Source organism: Neovison vison, chromosome 7 (assembly GCF_020171115.1).
Source record: "Neovison vison isolate M4711 chromosome 7, ASM_NN_V1, whole genome shotgun sequence".
NCBI classification, from domain to species: domain Eukaryota; kingdom Metazoa; phylum Chordata; class Mammalia; order Carnivora; family Mustelidae; genus Neogale; species Neogale vison.
In genome coordinates, this window is record NC_058097.1 from 193,847,682 (window position 1) to 193,869,358 (window position 21,677).

The window sequence follows — 21,677 nt, forward strand, 5'->3', positions numbered from 1 at the left end:
TAAATGGCGACTATTAGACACAATAACCACATTCACCCCCCAAAACAAACCCAATTCTGATTTCCAAAACAGTCTGAGGACAGTTTACAAATCACTACTCGCTAACGCCCCTTGTCCTCCATGCTATTGGTTATGCTCCACAAATGAGTGAGTAGTAGGGAATTTGGGTAAATTGGAAGGGGAGGTGAACCATGAGAGACTATGGACTCTGAAAAACAGTCTGAGGGGTTTGAAGTGGCGGGGGGGGTGGGAGGTTGGGGTACCAGGTGGTGGGTATTATAGAGGGCACAGCTTGCATGGAGCACTGGGTGTGGTGAAAAAATAATGAATACTGTTTTTCTGAAAATAAATAAATTGGGAAAAAAAAAAAAAACAAATCACTACTCGTCTTTCTCTTCTCCAGAAAAAAAATATATTATTTTTACAATATACATATATATGTAATTATAACCTTTTAAAAGGTTTTGTTTGTCCATGGTTTTATGTTTTTAATTTCACCCATTTAAACATATTAATATCAATAAATTTCTATGCATTAAAATTAAGGTATTAATAAGCTTATAGAATGGATTATTCATTGTGTTCACTTGTGTTCCCTGAGCGAACTAATTCCTTCCATGAATATTTATTTCTCAGCCCCGGTTGGTGGAAGATTTCCAAGAACTGCGAAGAACATTGGAGGCCATGAACATGTTCAAGGCCAACTGGGTGTTCTTCTTCCTTCACCTGGCCCAGATCTTGATTTTGGAGACCCTGGCTTGGCTAATGATGTGGCATTTTGGCAATGGCTGGCTGATGACAATATTCATTTCCTTCCTTCTCTTAATTTCCCAGGTAAGCAGGTAGCCTAAGCTCAGGCAGTGGCTTAGATGGAAGGTTCAGAAGGTTTCCTTCTCTCTCTAGACTGGCATCAGCTGCTGCCTGACACTTCCTGTCAAGCTACTCATCAGCATCTGACACAACTTGCCAGACCCCAGTTCTTTTTTCTGTAAAAGTGGAATAATAATTGCTTATGGAAATATTCCAGACTAAACAAGCTAACATATAAAATGCCTAGCAGTGACAGTGACTGGCACATAGGAAATATTTAATTTATGACACATGCTACATTTCACCCAATTCTCTACATACCAGTTCAGTAACTGGAGTCCTTTCTCAGCCATGTAACACTCACCTTTATCTTGTGTTCGTCTTCCAATCAACAAATAGAGAGAGAGAGGCAAACCAAGAAACAGAATCTCAAAGCTGTGATCACCAAGACAGCATGGTTTTGGCATAAAAACAGACACATAGACCAGTGGAACAGGGTAGAGAGCCCAGATATGGACCCTCAACTCTATGGACAAATAATCTTCAACAAAACAGGAAAAAATATACAGTGGAAAAAAAAAGTCTCTTCAATAAATGGTGCTGGAAAAACTGGACAGCTATATGTAGAAGAATGAAACTCAACCATTCTCTTACACCGTACACAAAGATAAACTCAAAATGGATAAAAGACCTCAATGTGAGACAGGAATCCATCGGAATCCTAGAGGAGAACATAGGCAGTAATCTCTTCGATATCAGCCACAGCAACTTCTTTCAAGATATGTCTCCAAAGGCAAAGGAAACAAAAGCGAAGATGAACTTTTGGGACTTCATCAAAATCAAAAGCTTCTGCACAGCCAAGGAAATGGTCAAGAAAACAAAGAGGCTACCCACGGAATGGGAGAAGATATTTGCAAATGACAGTACAGACAAAAGGTTGATATCCAGGATCTATAAAGAACTCCTCAAACTCAAAAAAAAAAATGTTCATCATCACTAGCCATCAGGGAGATTCAAATTAAAACCACAATGAGATATCACCTTACACCAGTTAGAATGGCCAAAATTAGCAAGACAGGAAACAACATGTGTTGGAGGGGATGTGGAGAAAAGGGAACCTTCTTCCACTGTTGGTGGGAATGCAAGTTGGTGCAGCCTCTTTGGAGAACAGTGTGGAGATTCCTCAAGAAATTAAAAATAGAACTTCCCTATGACCCTGCAATTGCAGAATCTCAACTATAGAGAACACACTGATAGTTATCAGAGGGGAGGGAGTTGGGGGTGGGTAAAATAAGTCATGAGGACTAAGGAGGCCACTTGTGATGAGCACTCTGGAGGTTGTATGCAAGTGTTGAGTCACTATATTATACACCTGAAACTAATATTATATTGTATGTTAACTAAGTGGAATTTAAATTTTTAAAGAAGAACATATGGATTCTACCATAAATTATAATCAACAACTGACACATAGCAGAATATTTGATAAATCTTTGTTGAATGAAGTATGAATCTCTGAACATAGCCCTCTGTGAGCACAGCACTGTGTTGTGGGCATGAAAAGAAATGCACCCGGTTCTTGCCTTTGGGAAAAGAGTCTTCAAGTGCAGGAGATTGATGCTCCAAATTGCTAAACAGAATGACATTAATGCTAAGGAGAAGAACAAGTATGTGCTGTTAAAGCAGAAAAAGACATTTAATTCTCCTTGGTATATCTGGGAAAGTTTTCCATGTTAACTCCAGAATTTTATGCTAATTTTTTCTTGAAAAGTCAACTTGTTTTTAAGAAAGGAAACAAACAGTTCTTGGTGCTTAGCATAAGCCAGGCACTTTACTGGTATTTAAGATACCAAATGGTCCATGAGTAAGGTATTATTATCCGTACTTATCAGAAGAAGAGTTAAGGTTCAGAGCTACTGAGTATCTTGCCACAATCCATGCAAAACTTACATGGTGAAGAACAGTTAAGAACCCAAATCTGCATGACTCCAAAGGCCATACTCTTTCTATTTCTCACTCGAAGATTTTGACAGTGGCAAGGAAAATGTTCTAGGTTGTGAGAACCCCATGGACAAAGGCACACAATTGGGAAAGAATCCAACATGTGGGAAATAGAAAGTGAACATAGCTTGGGGTCAGCTGAGATCCCCCACAGTTCCTCTCCAGAGGTCTCCTGAGTCTACAAGCAGACTTAGTTATTAATTTCTTCTTGACACTCCCCCAATTTCTCTAACAACAACTTCTCTCTTCTAGATGCAGAGTTTTTTCCTGGAGCATGATTCAGGACACCTTTCCGTGTTTACAAACTCCAAGTGGAACCACCTGATGCAGAAATTTCTGATGAGTCATCTCAAGGTACAGGATGTTAGGGGAATGTGATGGGATTCTCAGACATCATTTCCTAATGCAGTGGTTTCCAAGTTCGTGAGCTCAGTAAAAAATGTTTGTGCACAAACAGATTTATAAATAAGTGTAAATACACTAGTAATGTAGATACTATGTATATGCTAATATGTATATAATATTATAGCACATATGCTAAGATTGGGATGTTAAATTTTTATGGAGATAAGTTTATTTTTATTTAGGAAGTTCCAACATCTTTTCTTACCCTAATAAACTCTTTGGCCCAATCCCTGAAGCCCCATTAAGAAACCACCTCACAGGACAAGGATTGTGCCTTTATAAATGAAGATGTGCCTTGTAAAATCATGAATGGGAGCATTCATAGAAGGGGTCTGAACATTTACTGCAAGAAAGATACAGGAATCCAGCAAGACTGATTAGTTTTGGAAGAATAGGGTATGAAGAAATAAAGGAAAGGCAGCAGAATAGAAAAAAGTGAAGAGAAAGAGAATGGACCAGAAAGGTCAGATGGCACCATTTGAGTCAAGGACTACAAACCCCAGACTGCTAGAAAAAGCAGTGGTGATGGTGACAGTTGACCTTGTCTCCCTTCCCAATTCAAACATAAGCTCCACGAAGGCAGGCACATTGTCCTATGTGCCGCTGCAATGCAGCACCTAGCAGAGTTCCTGGCACATAGTAGGCCTTCAATTTCAATAGCATTTGCTGAGTTGATGGATGGATGGATGATTGGGTGGTTTTGTGAACCAAGGTAGCAGTACAGAACTGCTAGGAATGGGTTTTAGCCTGGCTATGATAAGGCTCCTTGTGTGATCTTGACTGAGTCATATTCCATCTCTGGTTTTCAGTGTTCTCATCTCTAAGATTAGGACTTAAACTGAATCTGTGCTTTTCTATGACATTCTAGGATTTATTGACTATGTACTCTGGCCCAGAAGGGAGGAAGTGCCTCTGAGCCTTCCACTAAGCCAAATCTTGCATTTGAGCCAGGTCATTTTAGGAAAAACTCATAAGCACTGACTCAGAGCCTATGTGTTTTGCTTTAACACAATGGTTTTATATTGAATGGGAAGACACTTAAAATCACAGCCTTATCAACCCTCTTTCTGGTTCAGCAAACTAAGTTTAAGTAGATTAAATTGCACAGACTTGGATCTAGGTTCATATTAGAATTATGTCTGTTACTCAAATTGGTTAGAATGAAAAATATACTGTCATTTTATGTGCCAAGTCTCATTTAACTGGAAAATTCCTACAGGTACACTGCTCTGCCTTCTATCCACCAGTGCTGGATTGACAAAACATTTCTGCATCCATTCAGAATCTTTACCACAGAATAAAAGCAAATATAGTTTCTTCTGTCCTTGTGAGAACTAGGTAATGGGCTCTCCAACTCTCTCTGTTTTGAGGAAGTCAGAGGAAAAGGGGGACTCATGTAGCCTGAAGATAACTGACAGTTGACTCAGTGCTAGTATATGCAATATTTCAAGCTCCATCCTCTCTGGTGCTTTTAAAAAGTCACTGCTTTCCTGTTGGTCCAAATTCTTACACTGCTCTCTCTCTGTAAATTGTGTTGCCAGAAACAATTTTGCACTAGTTTAAGTGAATATAACCTTGATGACTCATGAGCGAAGTAAGTAAATGGGAAATGCTCTAAAAAGCAAATCGACTATACTCCGCTGTTTTGCCCGCAAAACCAGTGAGTGAATTTTGAGAAAAATGAATATAGGCTTCACTCTGTGCAGGAGAGAAAACTATCCAGGAGGAATAGGCAGGCAGGAGGGAGATAACAATTATAACAATTATAATATAAGCAGCAACAACTTCACCTTCTATGTACATTGTTGGGTCCCCAATGTTGGGTCCCCCAATAATGGGTCCGTGATTAAAGGAGCAAGACTGATACAAAGCGAAGGTCAAGCAAAGCTTTATTTCGCGCCAAGCATGGAGAATCAAACCGACCAGCCAGGGCCACGCCTCTTACAGAGAGCGCGACCCCTCCCTGCCTCACAGACTAACTTTTATAGAACAAAGGCCATGTGGTTGAGCCTGGCCACACACAGGTAGCCAATACACAGAGACAGCAGTATGGTCATGCTAGGTCACAGACCGGTGGCCAATTGAACTACAATTCACCCCATAGTAAACATTTGAACTAGCCTATCACCTTAGTGAGAACTGGCGCCCAAAAGGCAGGGCCCACACTCCTTGTAGCTAGGGAGACAGTATGTGAGCTTTACTGATTGGATGTGTCCACCTGACCGGACTCATCCCTGCATTAGGGCTGTTATCTCTACCTGACCTGACCCACCCTTGTATTTGGGCTTTGTTACCTGGGACTGGTTTCCTGGACTGGCTTTTAAGTAAGTTCCCTTGGGTGGGGGGGGGGCAGTGTCAATTTAAGTTTTACTGCATAAACAAAATGGCTGTTCCACCGAGGTGGGACTGCTCTGGCTAAATAGACCCTTACATACATCACAACTTTAAGTTTTAAAACTTGATTTCATGTCCATTTACCCTCCTCCTGGAAAAGCACAGACATTGAGTTGGGTTTTGTTTTGGGTTTTTATGGGGGGGAGGGATTTTTTTTTCACTCACTGCACTAAGCAAATGTGTATGCCTGGTCTTCATAGCAATAAAAGAACCCTTGTGAAAACACACTGCTAAATATCTGCACACATTTTGGATTTTTGTGCAATGCCAAAATCCAAATCGACCCCCTGTGGTGTATCTTTCAACCCCTCCCCCAACACCCAGTATACACAGTTTGAAAACTATAAGAATCAAAGTATATTATAGGGACAAAGAGACAAAATATTTGATACTAAGACTTACCTTGAAACTGGCCTATCCTGCTTCTATGACTACATCTGAAAATAATTTGGGAGGGAGGAGTCAAGCATGTTATTTCCTGTAATCCTCTTTTTACCTATTTCACAGATGAGGATTTTGCCCAAGGCCACACACATCCAGTAGCAGGGATTTGAATTCAAGCCAAAAAATGGCTTCAGGCCAAGGCTTGGATTCCTTATACTGCACGGAGAAAGGACCTCACTTGGAAATGAGAAATGACTTTTAGGGTAGTTTCTAGATGACATTTGATATGGGGCAGCCTACTTGCATGCAGCTAATAATCTTCACATCCCCATGGATCAGTCTATCCCTTGGTTCCAGTAACTGTGACTTCCAGACCCAGGGGTAAAGGTAGAGCTAGCTACTTTAGATTCCACTCACAATTATTCTGACCATTGTTCTAAGCTACAGAAACTTGAGCTGTCAAGATCTACTCCCCAACCTATCATGAATCAAAACTTGTCTCTCCTATTATCAGTTTCCACAGATAGTCATTGACTGCAAAGTTACGGTCAGCTGATGGAAAAGGCCAAAATGTTGGTTCTCAAAAGAATTAACAAAGTGAATCACTGCTTATTACAGTGTCCTTGTGTGTTTATTGCTCCTATTAAGGTTGTATGTTTCATAAATGAGGGAACCCCATTTTATCATGTCTGACTTTGTATTCCAATGTTTGACTCAGTGTCTGGTGCATAGGATCTACTTCAAAATAGATAATGAATGGGTCAGTACAAATGCACAGCTGTAAGAGTGAGTGGGTGGTATGCTGTTTTGATGGAGTTTTAGAATATAAGTGAAGTTTGGTGGGGTGGGGTCCGGAGCCAATGACCAAGAAAGAATTCTTGAGACATTTTTGGTGCAAAATGGTGGTTTATTAAAGCCCTGGGACTGTGAGGAGTGGTCCATTATATACTTGTAAGTTGGGAGGGGTTCAGGGATAGAGTAAGTCTTTAAGGAAGTTTGGAAGCAAGGTTTCCAGGACCTTGAGGGGCTAGCTATTATTGGGAAAAAGGTTGTTTATTACTGGTAATAAAATCTTTGTCATGAGACTCTTTAGATATGTTTCAATGGGCCATATGCTTGGTAATGATTGTCAAGACTATCTTGGAGTGTTTAGAGATAAAGTTTTCAAAAGAATTGTTAAAGTAGACTTCAGGAGCCTGGTAGAGGTTGGGGTCCATCAGGATAGGATTGCCCTTTGCCCTTAGCAAATCCTCCAGGTGGAGGTAATTGTGTCCCTAGAGGAATGTCACTCTGCCTTTCCAAGGGTTTGTCAGTGGGTAAGGAAATTTAATAATTTTTCTTCTGCCTCTGTTTCCCACATCAGTTTGATGGGATAATGCAGAGTTCAATGGAGCCCCAGAAGAGGGAATAAAAATTGATGAGTACACATTGAGTTTGACTTATCATGATCCAGAAAAAAGGAAATGTTTGGAAAGTGTCTGCCCTTTCAAGCGTGAGATTCAGGGGAGAGATACGGGGATGAAGGAAGAGAGATTTTACTCTAAGAATAGTAGGGGGTGTTAGAGGTGAAAAGAGAGTATCTCTCCTGATTGATGGGGTCAGGAAAAGTTTGCTAAGAGAGGGCTCTTCTCCAAGGACCATGGAAAGACAATGTTGATTGACAAGACACTTGAAGATTTTCAAACATACCCATCCCCTTCTACAGGGGATGTCAGTGTCTAGACCAGCATAGCCCAACAGAAATATAATGTAAGCCACATTAAAATGACATCAATCACCTTACACCAGTTAGAATGGCCAAAATTAACAAAACAGGAAACAACATGTGTTGGAGGGATGTGGAGAAAGGGGAACCCTCTTACACTGTTGGTGGGAATGCAAGTTGGTGCAGCCTCTTTGGAGAACAGTGTGGAGATTCCTCAAGAAATTAAAAATAGAGCTTCCCTATGACCCTGCAATTGCACTCCTGGGTATTTACCCCAAAGATACAGATGTCGTGAAAAGAAGGGCCATTGTACCCCAATGTTAATAGCAGCAATGGCCACGGTCGCCAAACTATGGAAAGAACCAAGATGCCCTTCAACGGATGAATGGATAAGGAAGATGTGGTCCATATACACTATGGAGTATTATGCCTCCATCAGAAAGGATGAATACCCAACTTTTGTAGCAACATGGACGGGACTGGAAGAGATTATGCTGAGTGAAATCAGTCAAGCAGAGAGAGTCAATTATCATATGGTTTCACTCATTTGTGGAGCATAACAAATAGCATGGAGGACAAGGGGCGTTAGAGAGGAGTAGGGAATTTGGGTAAATTGGAAGGGAAGGTGAACCATGAGAGACTATGGACTCTGAAAAACAGTCTGAGGGGTTTGAAGTGGCGGGGGGATGGGAGGTTGGGGTACCAGGTGGTGGGTATTACAGAGTGCACGGCTTGCATGGAGCACTGGGTGTGGTGAAAAAATAATGAATACTGTTTTTCTGAAAATAAATAAATTGGAAAAAAAAATGACATCAATCACTTTAAATTTTCCAATAGCCAAATTTTAAAAGGTACCTATATTACCCCACTTATATGTATTCAAAATATTATCATTCAATGTGTAATCAATAGAAAAATCATTAATATGGTATTTAGACTCCTTTTTTCATCCTGAGTCTCAAAATCTAATATTATACACATACAGCGAATCTTAATTTGACCAGTCATACTTCAAGTGCTCAATAACCAGCATGTGGTTCCTGGCTACTGTATTGAACAGTGAAGAACTAAAATACATATAAGCCAGTTACTGAAAGGGGTCAAAAATTCAATAAAAAAATAAATGCTCTTTATTCTTCTGTAGTGATTAATGTAATAGAGGGAAAGAAGAGAAATTGAATATCTCAATGTACCCACAATTTACATATATCATCTCATGTCTCCCAAAAAAACTAATGGAGGTAAATGTCATTATATTACATTTACTGAAGATGGACTAGAGCCTCAAAGAGAGTGAAAATTACCCAAACCACACAACAGTATTTATACATCCAGGACATGAAACCACATCGATGAACTTCCAAATCTTAGCTCTATGAAAACGTTCAGACTGTAATTGAGAGAAAATCACAAACAACTTAATCAGAGATCATTTGAGCTTGACATCAATTCAAATATCTTTATTCTTTATTTTTATATGAGAGCACTGAAGCCTGAACATCAATCTTCTGAGTCAAGCCCCCCTAAGAAATCATTTCAGATCCATGGTTCTTTGAAATACTCAGTAAAGCAAGATTCCTGGCACCATTATGCCCCCCAAAGCTAATTAAAATTTTAGAGCTGAGTTTTCTTTATTTCTAAAATAAGAATACTCTCTGCCCCACCCACCTTTAGAATTTTTTCAAATGAGGAGCCCCCCCTAAAGAAAGAGGGATGGAAAAATTTTTCATTGCCACAGGTTTTTATGAAATTTCATAATCAGGAATTGCATTAGTCTGAACTTGTGTTCCTGGACCACATAGTTATTTGTTTGTAGGTTTTGAAAGCCTTTGTCCAATGAGTCATTCTATGGCCTAAGGCAAGACAAGAAGTGCAGATGTCTTTGACTTTAGAGATGCATGCAGGAAACTCTGACAAAGAAGGACATTTCAGAAGAGAAATCTCACCACTAATAAACTCTCTCTTCTCCTCAGGGCCTCTCAGCAAAATGGTGGAATAACCAACACTTCCAACATCATGTAAAAACAAACATCTACCCCAAAGACCCAGATATTGATGTGGGCCCACTTTTCCTGGTTGGAGATTTACAACCTGTCAAGGTAGGTTTAGAATTCCCAAGCATATGAGAAATGTTCCTGGAAGTGGTTCCTGGAAACAGCTATGATCTTGTCCAGGAAAAATCAAGCGGGAGGTTCCCGCTTCAAGCACATTCTCAGAGCATGTGTCCTTCTTTTAAGCCCAGGACAGAGACATGAAATAATGAAACTGGGGTTGTATGAATAGAGAGAGATGTAGAGCATGTGATTCTACAACCTTGAAGACATCCAACCAACCTCCTATAACAGGAAAAATGATAACTCATCACCCTGCTTGAGCAATCCTGGTGACAGACAGATCCCTGCCCAATGGCCATCATTACCTCTGAGGTGACACAGATAATTTTAGATAATGAAACCAGGTCACTAAGGTTGACAATGACTCTCCAAAGTTTAATGAGGATATGGAGACATTCGTTCAGAGAAAACATGTTGGTACATTCAGTAAGCATTAGATCACAAATACCTGAATAACTAGATATCTCAACTAATTCTAGCTCAGTTAGAAAAGGCTATGCTGGTATTTTTAGTTTGTATTTATTTGGTTCATTTATACATGAACAGCCCAAATGCTTTGTAAGACACTGAGAGATCTCACCACTAATTTGGACTTCTTAAACAAGGAAAAGGAGGGGAAACGTCAATTCCAGAATTTCTCAGTTGCTGGTTTTTTGTGGTTTTTTTTTTTTTCTTAACCTCAACTTAAAATCATCATGTGAAGGACTTCTACCAAAATTTTTAGGAAAAAGTCTCACCTCAAAAAAAAAAAAAAAAAAAAGGGTACAAGGATAATCAAAGAAAGGTATTTCTCCTCCAAGGGGAATGATACATCCTGAGAGTCAGGTACTTAGAAAGAGGCTTCTATTTCTTAAAAGAATTTAGGAGTTTTATTAAAAATAAAAGAGTATAGCTCTGTCAGTTGCTACCTGCACTTGGCACTATCTAAAGAAAAATCGTGCAACTTTTTGAAAGTAAGTTTTCCCAGCTTTGGAAGACCTGACCTTCTCCAGGTGAATTAAGAACCAGATTTTTGACTAGATTTAAAAAAAAAAAAAAAAAAAAAAAGTCTCTGGCTGTGATCATGAATCAGTTGCTTTTGACAATGGCTACAACCAAGCTGGACTTCTGTGATGGTTGTGGACTCCTATACTCATCATCAAAAATGTGACACTTATTTCTCTTTTTTTTAATTGTGTTATGTTAGTCACCATAAAACACATCATTAGTTCTTTGACACTGATTTCTCTAATCATCCCCACAGAGCAAGGATTTGTCTTACTGAATTTTATGAAGCAGGATGACCCTCTCCAGAAGTACCTTCCTTAGGACTATATGTTCAATACACATGCTACCTCTTTACAAATAATGGAGCTCACCACTCCAAGATTTACAGCTGCTCTTGGGACATGTCCCTAGACCTTATAGTTCTATGTGATATAATTTCAAAGCTACTGCCTAAGGCATTGCTTAAAATTATTTAAACTCTAAAATTCAGTTGTCTTACATAAAAAATGGTTCTGAAGAGCTCTGAACTTTCCCTTCCTTCTCATTTTACTGCCAACCTTTCTACATATGTTCATGTTCTAAAAGACATAGAGCCCTCCTTTGGAGTGATACTCAAAATCAGTCTCCATCTAGGTGTGCCATCTCCCAGGAATTTTCCACCTGCTCTTTTTTTTTTCCCAATTTATTTATTTTCAGAAAAACAGTATTCATTATTTTTTCACCACACCCAGTGCTCCATGCAAGCTGTGCCCTCTATAATACCCACCACCTGGTACCACAACCTCCCACCCCCCCGCCACTTCAAACCCCTCAGACTGGTTTTCAGAGTCCATAGTCTCTCATGGTTCACCTCCCCTTCCAATTTACCCAAATTCCCTACTCCTCTCTAACGCCCCTTGTCCTCCATGCTATTGGTTATGCTCCACAAATGAGTGAAACCATATGATAATTGACTCTCTCTGCTTGACTGATTTCACTCAGCATAATCTCTTCCAGTCCCGTCCATGTTGCTACAAAAGTTGGATATTCATCCTTTCTGATGGAGGCATAATACTCCATAGTGTATATGGACCACATCTTCCTTATCCATTCATCCGTTGAAGGGCATCTTGGTTCTTTCCATAGTTTGGCGACTGTGGCCATTGCTGCTATAAACATTGGGGTACAGATGGCCCTTCTTTTCACGACATCTGTATCTTTGGGGTAAATACCCAGGAGTGCAATTGCAGGGTCGTAGGGAAGCTCTATTTTTAATTTCTTGAGGAATCTCCACACTGTTCTCCAAAGAGGCTGCACCAACTTGCATTCCCACCAACAGTGTAAGAGGGTTCCCCTTTCTCCACATCCTCTCCAACACATGTTGTTTCCTGTTTTGTTAATTTTGGCCATTCTAACTGGTGTAACCTGGTCCACCTGCTCTTTTTTCCATGTTTCCCACTACTTAAATATCTGGAGGTTTGGGAGTAACTGCAAATAGCTCTTATAACATTATCGCCATGATATTTCTTATCTATGACAGTAGAGAAGCAAAAGTCAACCCTGCTATCCAAATACAAAAGAAAAAGGTTTATATGTAAGAGGGAAGATATCAACAGAAAGGGGGGTAGACTGGGTGCTATATGCAACTGATGAATCACTAAATTCTACCTATGAAACTAATAATATACTATATATCAATTAAGTTGAACTTCAAAAAAATATTAAAAAGAAAATAAAAAATAAAAAAATAAAAAAATAAAAAAAAAAAGAAAGGGGGGTAGAAATCAAATGTTGCCCATAGTGTTGTAACCAAGTGAACTATAGAAAAAAATACAGAGATGTAAATTTTCATTTATTTATTCATTCATTCATTCATTCATTCATTCTTTCAACTAAAGATGTATTGTATGTTTACTAGGTATTGGAGACATAACCATTACCTCTACACTTCCCCTCAGGGTATTTGCTGTCCTTGTGTGCTGAGCACAGGCTAAATTAAGGAGATTACTAGAAAATGAATAAAATTCCCAGTATTAAGATTATATGTAGGGGGACACCTAGGTGGATCAGTGGGTTAAAGCCTCTGCCTTCAGCTCAGGTCATGATCTCAGGGTCCTGGGATCGAGTCCTGCTTCAGGCTCTCTGCTCAGCAGGGAGCCTGCTTCCCCCTCTCTCTCTGCCTGCCTCTCTGCCTACGTGTGATCTCTCTCTGTCAAATAAATAAATAAAATCTTTTCTTAAAAAAATTGTATGTAGGGACACCTGGGTAGCTCACTCAGTTAAACATCTGACTCTTGATTTTGGATCGTGAGCTCAGAGAGTTGTGAGATCAAGCCCAACTTCAGGCTCTTCAGTGGACATGGTCCCTGATTAAGATTTTCCCTCTTCCTCTCATTACACCCACCCCCCAAAAAAAGATGTACATAATATCATTATGCTTTAGAAATAGTAAATTACAGTTTTAAATCCATGATGAGAACATAAAGGAGGAAAGATGGGACAGATAAGAGGTGCATGACTATATCTTTTATCACATGACCACTTGATAAATATCTGTTGGATGAATGGATGGAGATGGAGACTGGCTTCAAGCAGGATTCTAAACACCACAGTTAAGATGAGCTAGGAAAGTTCATCAGAAATATTCCTTCTGATCACCACTCCACTCCATTTAAGGACAAAAAGTTTCAAAATGACTTCCTTAGGAAATTTTTTAACATTAATTGTTGTGGGTTTTTTTATTAACATATGAGAATTATCTGTTTCAGGGGTACAGGTCTGTGATTCATCAGTCTTACACAACTCACAGCATTTGCCATAGCACATACCCTCCCCGATATCCATCACCTGGAAATTTTTGTTAATCACAATCCCCGTAGTCAAATGCAAGAATTGCCCACATTTAATTAAAGCAAAAATGTGCCTCAATATTTCCTCTTATTACCGTTCTGGTTCTTCTAGTACTTTAAGTTTGATAGCCAAAAAACTCTGACCAGATGGTTCTTTCTACAGAGATTTTAGACACACACACACACACACACACACACACAGGGCATTGTCCTTGAGTGTAATGACCAGAAGTCTTGTCTCTTATTTTAGTTTTATTCTCTCTCCATTCAGTATGGCAAGAAGAAAATCAAATTCATTGACTATGAAAAGCAGCACCTGTATTTCTACATGGGTGAGTTTCCTTGAAGCCACTTTCTTTACCATCCCATCAGGTCAAGCCAGACAGCTTCACTGTTGCACTCTCACAGACAAGCCCATGTCTTCTTATGTTCTTATGACTGGGAAGAGCAGCATGTCTTATCTCGGGTTTCCTGGGGCAAAACTCTGAAAAGGAAAATGGAAAAGCAAATAGATATTTTTTATGTGCATCTCACGAGATGCTTCAAGAGAGATGGAAGTCAGGATGCCAATCAAGAGATTTTGCATCTGGTACTCTCATCCTTGAAAGACTAAACATCTTTCAAGAAGAAAAGAATAGTGGTATTTGTATAGGGAAGAAAAAGAGATAGGAAAAGAATACCAAAGGATTGGCAGAGTGCAGCCAGAAAATATAGAATCTCAGGAATAAAAGGCACCTGTTAAACTTCTGTGTAAAAGAGAGATGGTTATTCCCATGGCCTACTTACAGCTATAGAAGATATTTTGGTGGACAGAGACATGTAGATATATGTCAGTATCTATTTTACTTTTAAGGTAGTACTTAAAATGGCCCAAGCAGCAAAATTTATTTAGTAGTAGAATATTTAAACTATTCTACTACAAAGAGCCTAAAATTAGTATGCTTATTTTTTTATATAAAGCCAATATTTGAAACAATCAACTGTAAAGATGCTTAAAACCTTCCATCATTCAAAGTGTATTTTGTAAGATAAAGGGTTTTTAATTTCTAAGCTAGTGTCTTCGACATCAAAAAGCATTCAAGAAAAGCATAACTGTGAAGACATAGTACTTTGTCCAGTTTCTCAGTGGAGAACGGTTGGCATGTCTATTCAACTTTTGAAGCTCACTAATCCTGCAAATGTTTGAATTCCCACTTTATAAACACAAGTCACTGGATATCCTTCATGATAGCTGCACCCAATATAAGCAAAAATCACAGGTACATACAAATATATATATATATATATACACACACACATATATGTGTATATGCATATATATATATATTATTAGATATGAATGTGGATTCAGGCTTGAAAGACAATAGGATAACTAAATAATTCTGATACTAATAAAAAATATCATAAGCAAAATGCTTTGGATTTTTTTTTGTTTTTTTTAAGTCTCAGAGTTAGAATTTAGTGATTCATCAGTTGCATATAAGACCCAATTCTTATTACATCAAGTACCTTCCTTAATGCCCATCACCCAAATATCCCTTCCACCCACCACCTCCCCTCCAGCAACCTTCAGTTTTTTTCCTAGAGTTCAGTGTCTCTTCTGGTTTGCTTCCCTGCCAATTTTCATTTTATTGTATTTTTTCTTCCCTTCCCCTATGTTCATCTGTTTTTTTTTATTCAATTCTACATATAAATGAAATCATATAGTAGTTGTCTTTCTCTGACTGACTTATTTAACTTAGCACAATACTTCTAGTTCCACCCATGTCATTGTAAATTGCAGGAGTTCATTCTTTTTGATGGCTGAGTAATATTCTCATCTATACCATATCTTCTTTGTCCATTTATCTGTTGATGGACATCTGGCTTTTTCCATAATTTGGCCATTGTGGACATTGCTGCTGTAAACATTGGGGTACAGGTGCCCCTTTGGATCACTACATATTTATCTTTGAGGTAAATACATAGTAGTGCAATTGCTGGGTCATGACTAGATCTATTTCTAATTTCTTGGGGAAACTTCATACTGTTTTCCAGAGTGGCTGTATCAGCTTGCATTCCCACCAACAGTATAATAGGGTTATCCTTTCTCCACATCCTTGCCAACATCTGCTGTTTCCTGTCTTGTTAATTTTAGCCATTCTGACTAGTGTGAGGTGGTATCTCATTGCAGTTTTTATTTGTGTTTCCCTGATGCCAAGAGATATGGAGCATTTTTTCATGGGTCTGTTGGCCATTTGGATGTCTTCTTTGGGGAAATATCTGTTCATGTTTTCTGCCAATTTCTTAACTGGATTGTTTGGTTTTTTGGGTGTTGAGTTTAATAAGTTCTTTATGGATCTTTGATGTTAGCCCTTTATCTGAGATGTCATTAGCAAATATCTTCTCCCATTCTGTATGTTGCTTTCTAGTTTTGTTGACTACTTCCTTTGCTATGCCAAAATATTTTATTTTGATGAAGTCCCAATAGTTCATTTTTGTCTTGTTTCCTTTCCTTTGGAGACATGTCTAGCAAGAAGCTGCTGTAGCCAAGGTCAAAGAAGTTACTACCTATGTTCTTCTCTAAGATTTTGATGGATTCCTGTCTCATATTTAGATATTTCACCCATTTTGAGTTTATTCTTGTGTTTGCTGTAAGAAAGGCATCTAGTTTCATTCTTCTACATAGTATATGGCTGTCCAATTTTCCCAACACCATTTATTGAAGAGGCTGTCCTTTTTCCATTGGATATTCTTTCCTGATTTGTCAAAGATTAGTTGACCATAGAGGTGAGGTCCACTTCAGGGTTTTCTATTCTGTTCTATGACCTATGTGTCCGTTTTTGTGCCCGTACCATACTTTCTTGATTATAGCTTTGTAATAGAGCTTGAAGTCCAGAATTGTGATGTCTTCAGCTTTGGTTTTCTATTCCAACATTCCCCTAGTGACTCAGGATCTTTTCTGGTTCCATACAAACTTTAGGAGTATTCATTCCAGCTCTGTGAAAAATGTCAATGGTGTTTCATAGGGATTGTGTTGAATGTACAGATTTCTCTGGGAAGCACAGACATTTTAAAGATATTTGTTCTTCCAATCCATGAGCATGGAATGTTTTTTCCATTTCTTTGTGTCTTCTTCAATTTCTTTCATAGGTGTTCTGTAGTTTTCAGAGTACATATTCTTTGTTTCTTCGGTTAGGCTTATTCCTAGGTATCTTATGTGTTTTGGTGCAATTGTAAATGGGATCGATTTCTTTATTTCAATCACCAGAAAAAAATTAGAAGGAACACAAATACATGGAAGTTAAAGAGCATCCTACTAAAGAATGAATGGGTCAAACAAAAAATTAAAGATGAATTTTTAAAAATACATGGAAACAAATAAAAATGAAAATGTAACAGTTCAGAACCTTTGGGATACAGCAAAGATGGTCCTAAGATGGCAGTATATAGCAATACAAGCCTTTTTCAACAAACAAGAAAGATCTCAAATACACAACCTAACCTTACATCTGAAGGAACTGGAAAAAGAACATCAAATAAAACCTAAATTCAGCAGGAGAAGAGAAATAATAAAGATTAAACTAGAAATCAATGATATAGAAATTTAAAAAAAAAAAACAGATAACAAAACTGGGAGCTTGTTCTTTGAGAGAATTAAAAATCCTTTGTTCTTAACCAAAATCAAATTCATGGCAGTTCACAAAGAAAGTTTTCATGGAACCCCAAAATATGCTCATTACACATTTGAGAAATAAGACAAAATCATGGAAGGTTCCAAACATTTCCTGTAGATCAGTGGTTCTCTACCAGAAGTAATGTTGCTCCAATAGGACATAGACAAAAATGTCTATTGGCTTTTTGGTTAACCAATATTAACCAAAAATGTCAATTCCCACTGCTGCCCCCGTCCACCACTGGGAAATGTGTGCTAAAGGAAATTACCAAGAGGAACTGAGGGGAGAGAAAGTTGGTCAGTGTGTTTAGGCCATCTGTATCTGCTACCTGGTGCTTAGGATCCCACTTCCCCCTCCCCACAGAGATACTGGGAGACAGGGCTTATCCTGGACAATTATATTCAAAGGTATGTCTCCCAGGTCCTTGAGAAAGACTTTTCTGGGTTGTAGGAAATCCATTTCAAAGAGACAGAGAAAGGATTTTATAATTGTAAGTTTTCTAACAGATATACTCTAAGAAAAGGAAGGTCTGATGCCTATAATCAGCTTTGGCTTGAACAAACAGTAAATTCTTTTGGTGGTACTGAACTTTCTCAGGCAGAACCATAAGGGTCTGGGATCATCCCAAAGGTGTGGTCTTGCACTGTTAGAAACTCTGCTCCTAAAAAAAAAAAAAAAGGTAAGAAACTCTGCTCCTGATGTTCAAGTCTCGTCTCTCAGTGTGAGGTATAGACAAAATCATATGTACATGGGGAGTTAGAGAGAAGGGGGTTGGGGTAAATTGGAAGGGGAGATGAATCGTGAGAGACTATGGACTCTGAAAAACAGTCTGGGGGGTTTGAAGTGGTGGGGGGGTGGGAGGTCGGGGTACCAGGTGGTGGGTATTATAGAGGGCATGGATTGCATGGAGCACTGGGTGTGGTGAAAAAATAATGATACTGTTATGCTGAAAATAAATAAATTTTTAAAAAATTTTTTAAAAATCATTTGTACTAAGAGTTTGTATTTGAGAGTCTAGAAGCCAATGGTGAGATCTAGTCAACAAAGAAGACTTTAACTAAAGTCTGATCAAAGGCAGAGTTGTCAAAACTCAGAGAGACTCCATCAGACTGTGCTCTAGGCAGCCTCACTGCTCCTGGGGAGAAGAAGGTAAATAACCATCTGGTCAGAAAATGAATATTGCTTCTTTATTTCTACCACCTTGACATATTGTGACAGGGCCCAATCCCAAGGATTGTGGTAAACTGAAGGATTCCATGTACCTTGAGAAAGCATGAGAGTTCAGAATAGAAGTTTTTCTAGGATGTCTCTATCAAGAATGATGCAAATCTTCAAAGCTTCCTTAGTCTTCTTGAGAGAGCTTGAACTAAATCCTTGTTTCAGCCTCAGAGACTCAAAGAGCCCCATGGAGCCCAGGATGTGGCTGTGGTTCTCCACCTTGTATCGCTTCTCAGGGGCAACGTTCCAGAAGTGACATGTTAAGGAGGTAGACTCCTGCTGACTTGCACTGGGGTCATATTCTACTCATTTACTTACCATATTTTTTTGCTGTTGTTCGTTTTCAGTTGGGGTCCCCCTCTTCGTGCCTCTGTATTTCAACATAAAATCCATACAATTGATGTACTTCCAAAGGTGTTGGGAAGTGAGTAACTTGACTTATCCTCTGAAGCTAGATCAAATAGAAAAGGGGACATGAAAATGCTTAGTCCCTTCAGATGTGGCTTCCTTGACTAAAAAGGCATAAGACTTAGCCTTAGCCCGGTGAAGGGGAAATGAAATTGTGTCCAGGGTATTTAACTGTCAGTCATTCTCTCTGCAGGACATTGCCTGGATCAGCAGCTTTTACATCCGCCATTTCATTATGTTAGGCCCTTTCTATGGAATCTTCGGAACCATACTGCTCATATATGGGGTCAAGTAAGAAAGCAAGAATATTTTATTCCTGCAACCTAAATGATCCTCTTATGTTCCTTATCTGAGCTATTTGGGATTATCAGAAGATTGGGACAACAGGCCCCATTCTCTGTAACTGACATATTTCCACGAAATTTTTTTTTTGAAGTTGAATTGATTGAATAAGAAAAGTTCCTTAGAAAAAGATTTACCCAATCTTGCCCTTTTCTTTCCACATGTTTAATTCCCAATTACAGAGTTCCATCTGACCCCCAAGTTCTTTTGAATTGCAATCCAGCTGGACACCAAAATCCTTCCATAATGGAAGGACAGGAATTTTTAATAGTTATTTTAAGACAAGAGATTTTCCCAAAACCAAAATGACTAAAGAGTTGTCTTCAACTTTACAATTTATTCCTCACCCATTCTTTTACATTATTATTCTAAACCCTACATAATAATGAGGATATTGACAGCTACTGTGCATTGGGCACTTGGATAAAGGATTCATCTGCATTATCCTATTTGATGGAATCCTTGCACATTCCTGTAATGTAGATAGCACCATCATTTTTCTGCTAAGAGAGCTGAAGCTCAGGGAGATTAAATCATTTGTCAAGGTTACAGAGCTGGTAAGGGCCAGTGGCAGTGCCAAACCAGAACTTGAATCCAGTTCTATCTGATGACAAAGCCAAAATTTCACTCACTTTGCATATCCTAGGTATCTTTTGATCCTTGGGCCAATGCTCCAGTGAACTTTGGGGTCACTTCTCCCATACATTAGGCTGCAAGGCTGGTCAAGTGATCATAGCCTAGTGTGTCATCTCCATATACAAAGAGCTTCCAAAGAGGGAAACAAAGGACCACCATTTTATTGGAATCTCTCCTTCCCTTTCATTTCCTCTAATGCTCAACCAGATCTGCCAGCAGTTGTATGAACCCAGTGATAAGAACTGAAACACCCCAAGGAGTCATAACCTCCTCCTTTTATTCTCTGAAAGGTTTCTTGAAAGTGCCTGGATGACATATGTTACCCAAATGAGCCATATACCAATGAAAATGAGCAGAGAGGAGAACCGGGACTGGTTCAGCACCCAGGTAATGTGAAGTTCCTAGGAGAAGATCCTGGAGACCACGATTTAGAGTCTGGTTTCCTCAAATAATAATAATTTATATTTATGGAATGCTTACTAGGGGCCAGGCATTGTCCACTGCTTTGCACGTAACTACATGATACAAATGCTGCAATCATTACTACTCCACAGATGATAAAATTAAGGCATAAAGAAATTGAGTAACTGTATAAGATCACACAACTAGTCAGTGGTAGAAAGTAAGTTTTAAACATTAGGCAGTCTGATTTCAAAGCCTTTTCTCTAAACCAAGGATCAGGAAACTATAGTCCAAGGGCCAAATACAGCCCATGGCCTATTTTTATAAAAAAAATTTTATTGGAATACAGCCATGCTTATACATTTACGTATGATCTATGCCTGCCTTCATGCTACAGTAGCGAAACTGAGTGTGACAGAGAATTAAAATATTTGTCTTGCTTATAGAAAGTTTACTGACCCCTCCCCCATATGACACAGCCTTTCAAAAGAATCTGCATTCCTAGAATTACAAAATGAATTTTTACACCTAGAAGGACCCTGGAATTTACCTCATTTCAGTGTATAAATAGAAGGGCCCAGAGAGGAGACATGGCATGATCTCTGAGCACGCTGTTAATGATTAACAGAGCTATGATCGCCGCAGACTATCTCAGCCTCCTAAGCTTTCCGCTGTCTGTGCCATGATTAACTGGAGAATTCTCTCATTATAACACTTTGTTCCCCAAGCTCATTTCCAAATTCAGTGGACTTTCAATTAAAGCATAGAGTATTGGTTCCCAAACTTTTTGGTCACAGAACCATCTCATACTCAGGAGTTACTGAGAACGTCAAAGAACTTTTGTTTATGTAGGTTATATCCACTGATATTTACTATATTTAATATTAAAACATAATTTTAAAACATTTATTTATTAATTAACTTTAAAATAATGAAAATAAAACTCATCAATACACGTTAAACATCAGACTGATGATGTCATCCCATATTTAGAAGCTTCTGGGGGAAAAAAACTCCACAGTACAAGCATGAGACTTTGAAAATGAAAAAGGCAAATTCTATCTTAGAAGTATTCTGGAAATGGTTTTGACCTTACAGATCCCCTGAAAGGATCCTAGAGAATCCTAAGGTGTGCTAGATGCATACTTTGAGAAACACTGACATCGAACCATAAAAATAATACTCAAAATGGCAACAACCCCAACTAGAATTAAACCTTAGAAAATTGAATAAAATGACATTTATAAGAGTTCTTAATCTTGGCAATCTAGAGAACCCCTTGAATCCTTCCTAGGATAAGGGTTTTAAGTTTATAGAATACATAGATTACAAAGGAAACTACTTACACTGAAATGCACTTCTATGACCAGAACCTGTGGTTGAAACA

At 38.7% G+C, this 21,677-nt stretch overlaps 1 protein-coding gene across 1 annotated transcript in view; it reads left to right on the forward strand.

Annotated features, from left to right (window-relative positions):
* LOC122912930 (fatty acid desaturase 2-like protein FADS2B) overlaps positions 1–21,677 on the forward strand; it is a 38,079-nt gene that overhangs the window by 11,745 nt on the left and 4,657 nt on the right. The window contains exons 3-9 of the mRNA XM_044259329.1: positions 637–834; positions 3,064–3,165; positions 9,673–9,798; positions 13,900–13,960; positions 18,850–18,926; positions 19,104–19,201; positions 20,179–20,275. Coding sequence (XP_044115264.1) covers positions 637–834; positions 3,064–3,165; positions 9,673–9,798; positions 13,900–13,960; positions 18,850–18,926; positions 19,104–19,201; positions 20,179–20,275 — 759 coding nt within the window. The remainder of the gene's footprint in view (positions 1–636; positions 835–3,063; positions 3,166–9,672; positions 9,799–13,899; positions 13,961–18,849; positions 18,927–19,103; positions 19,202–20,178; positions 20,276–21,677) is intronic.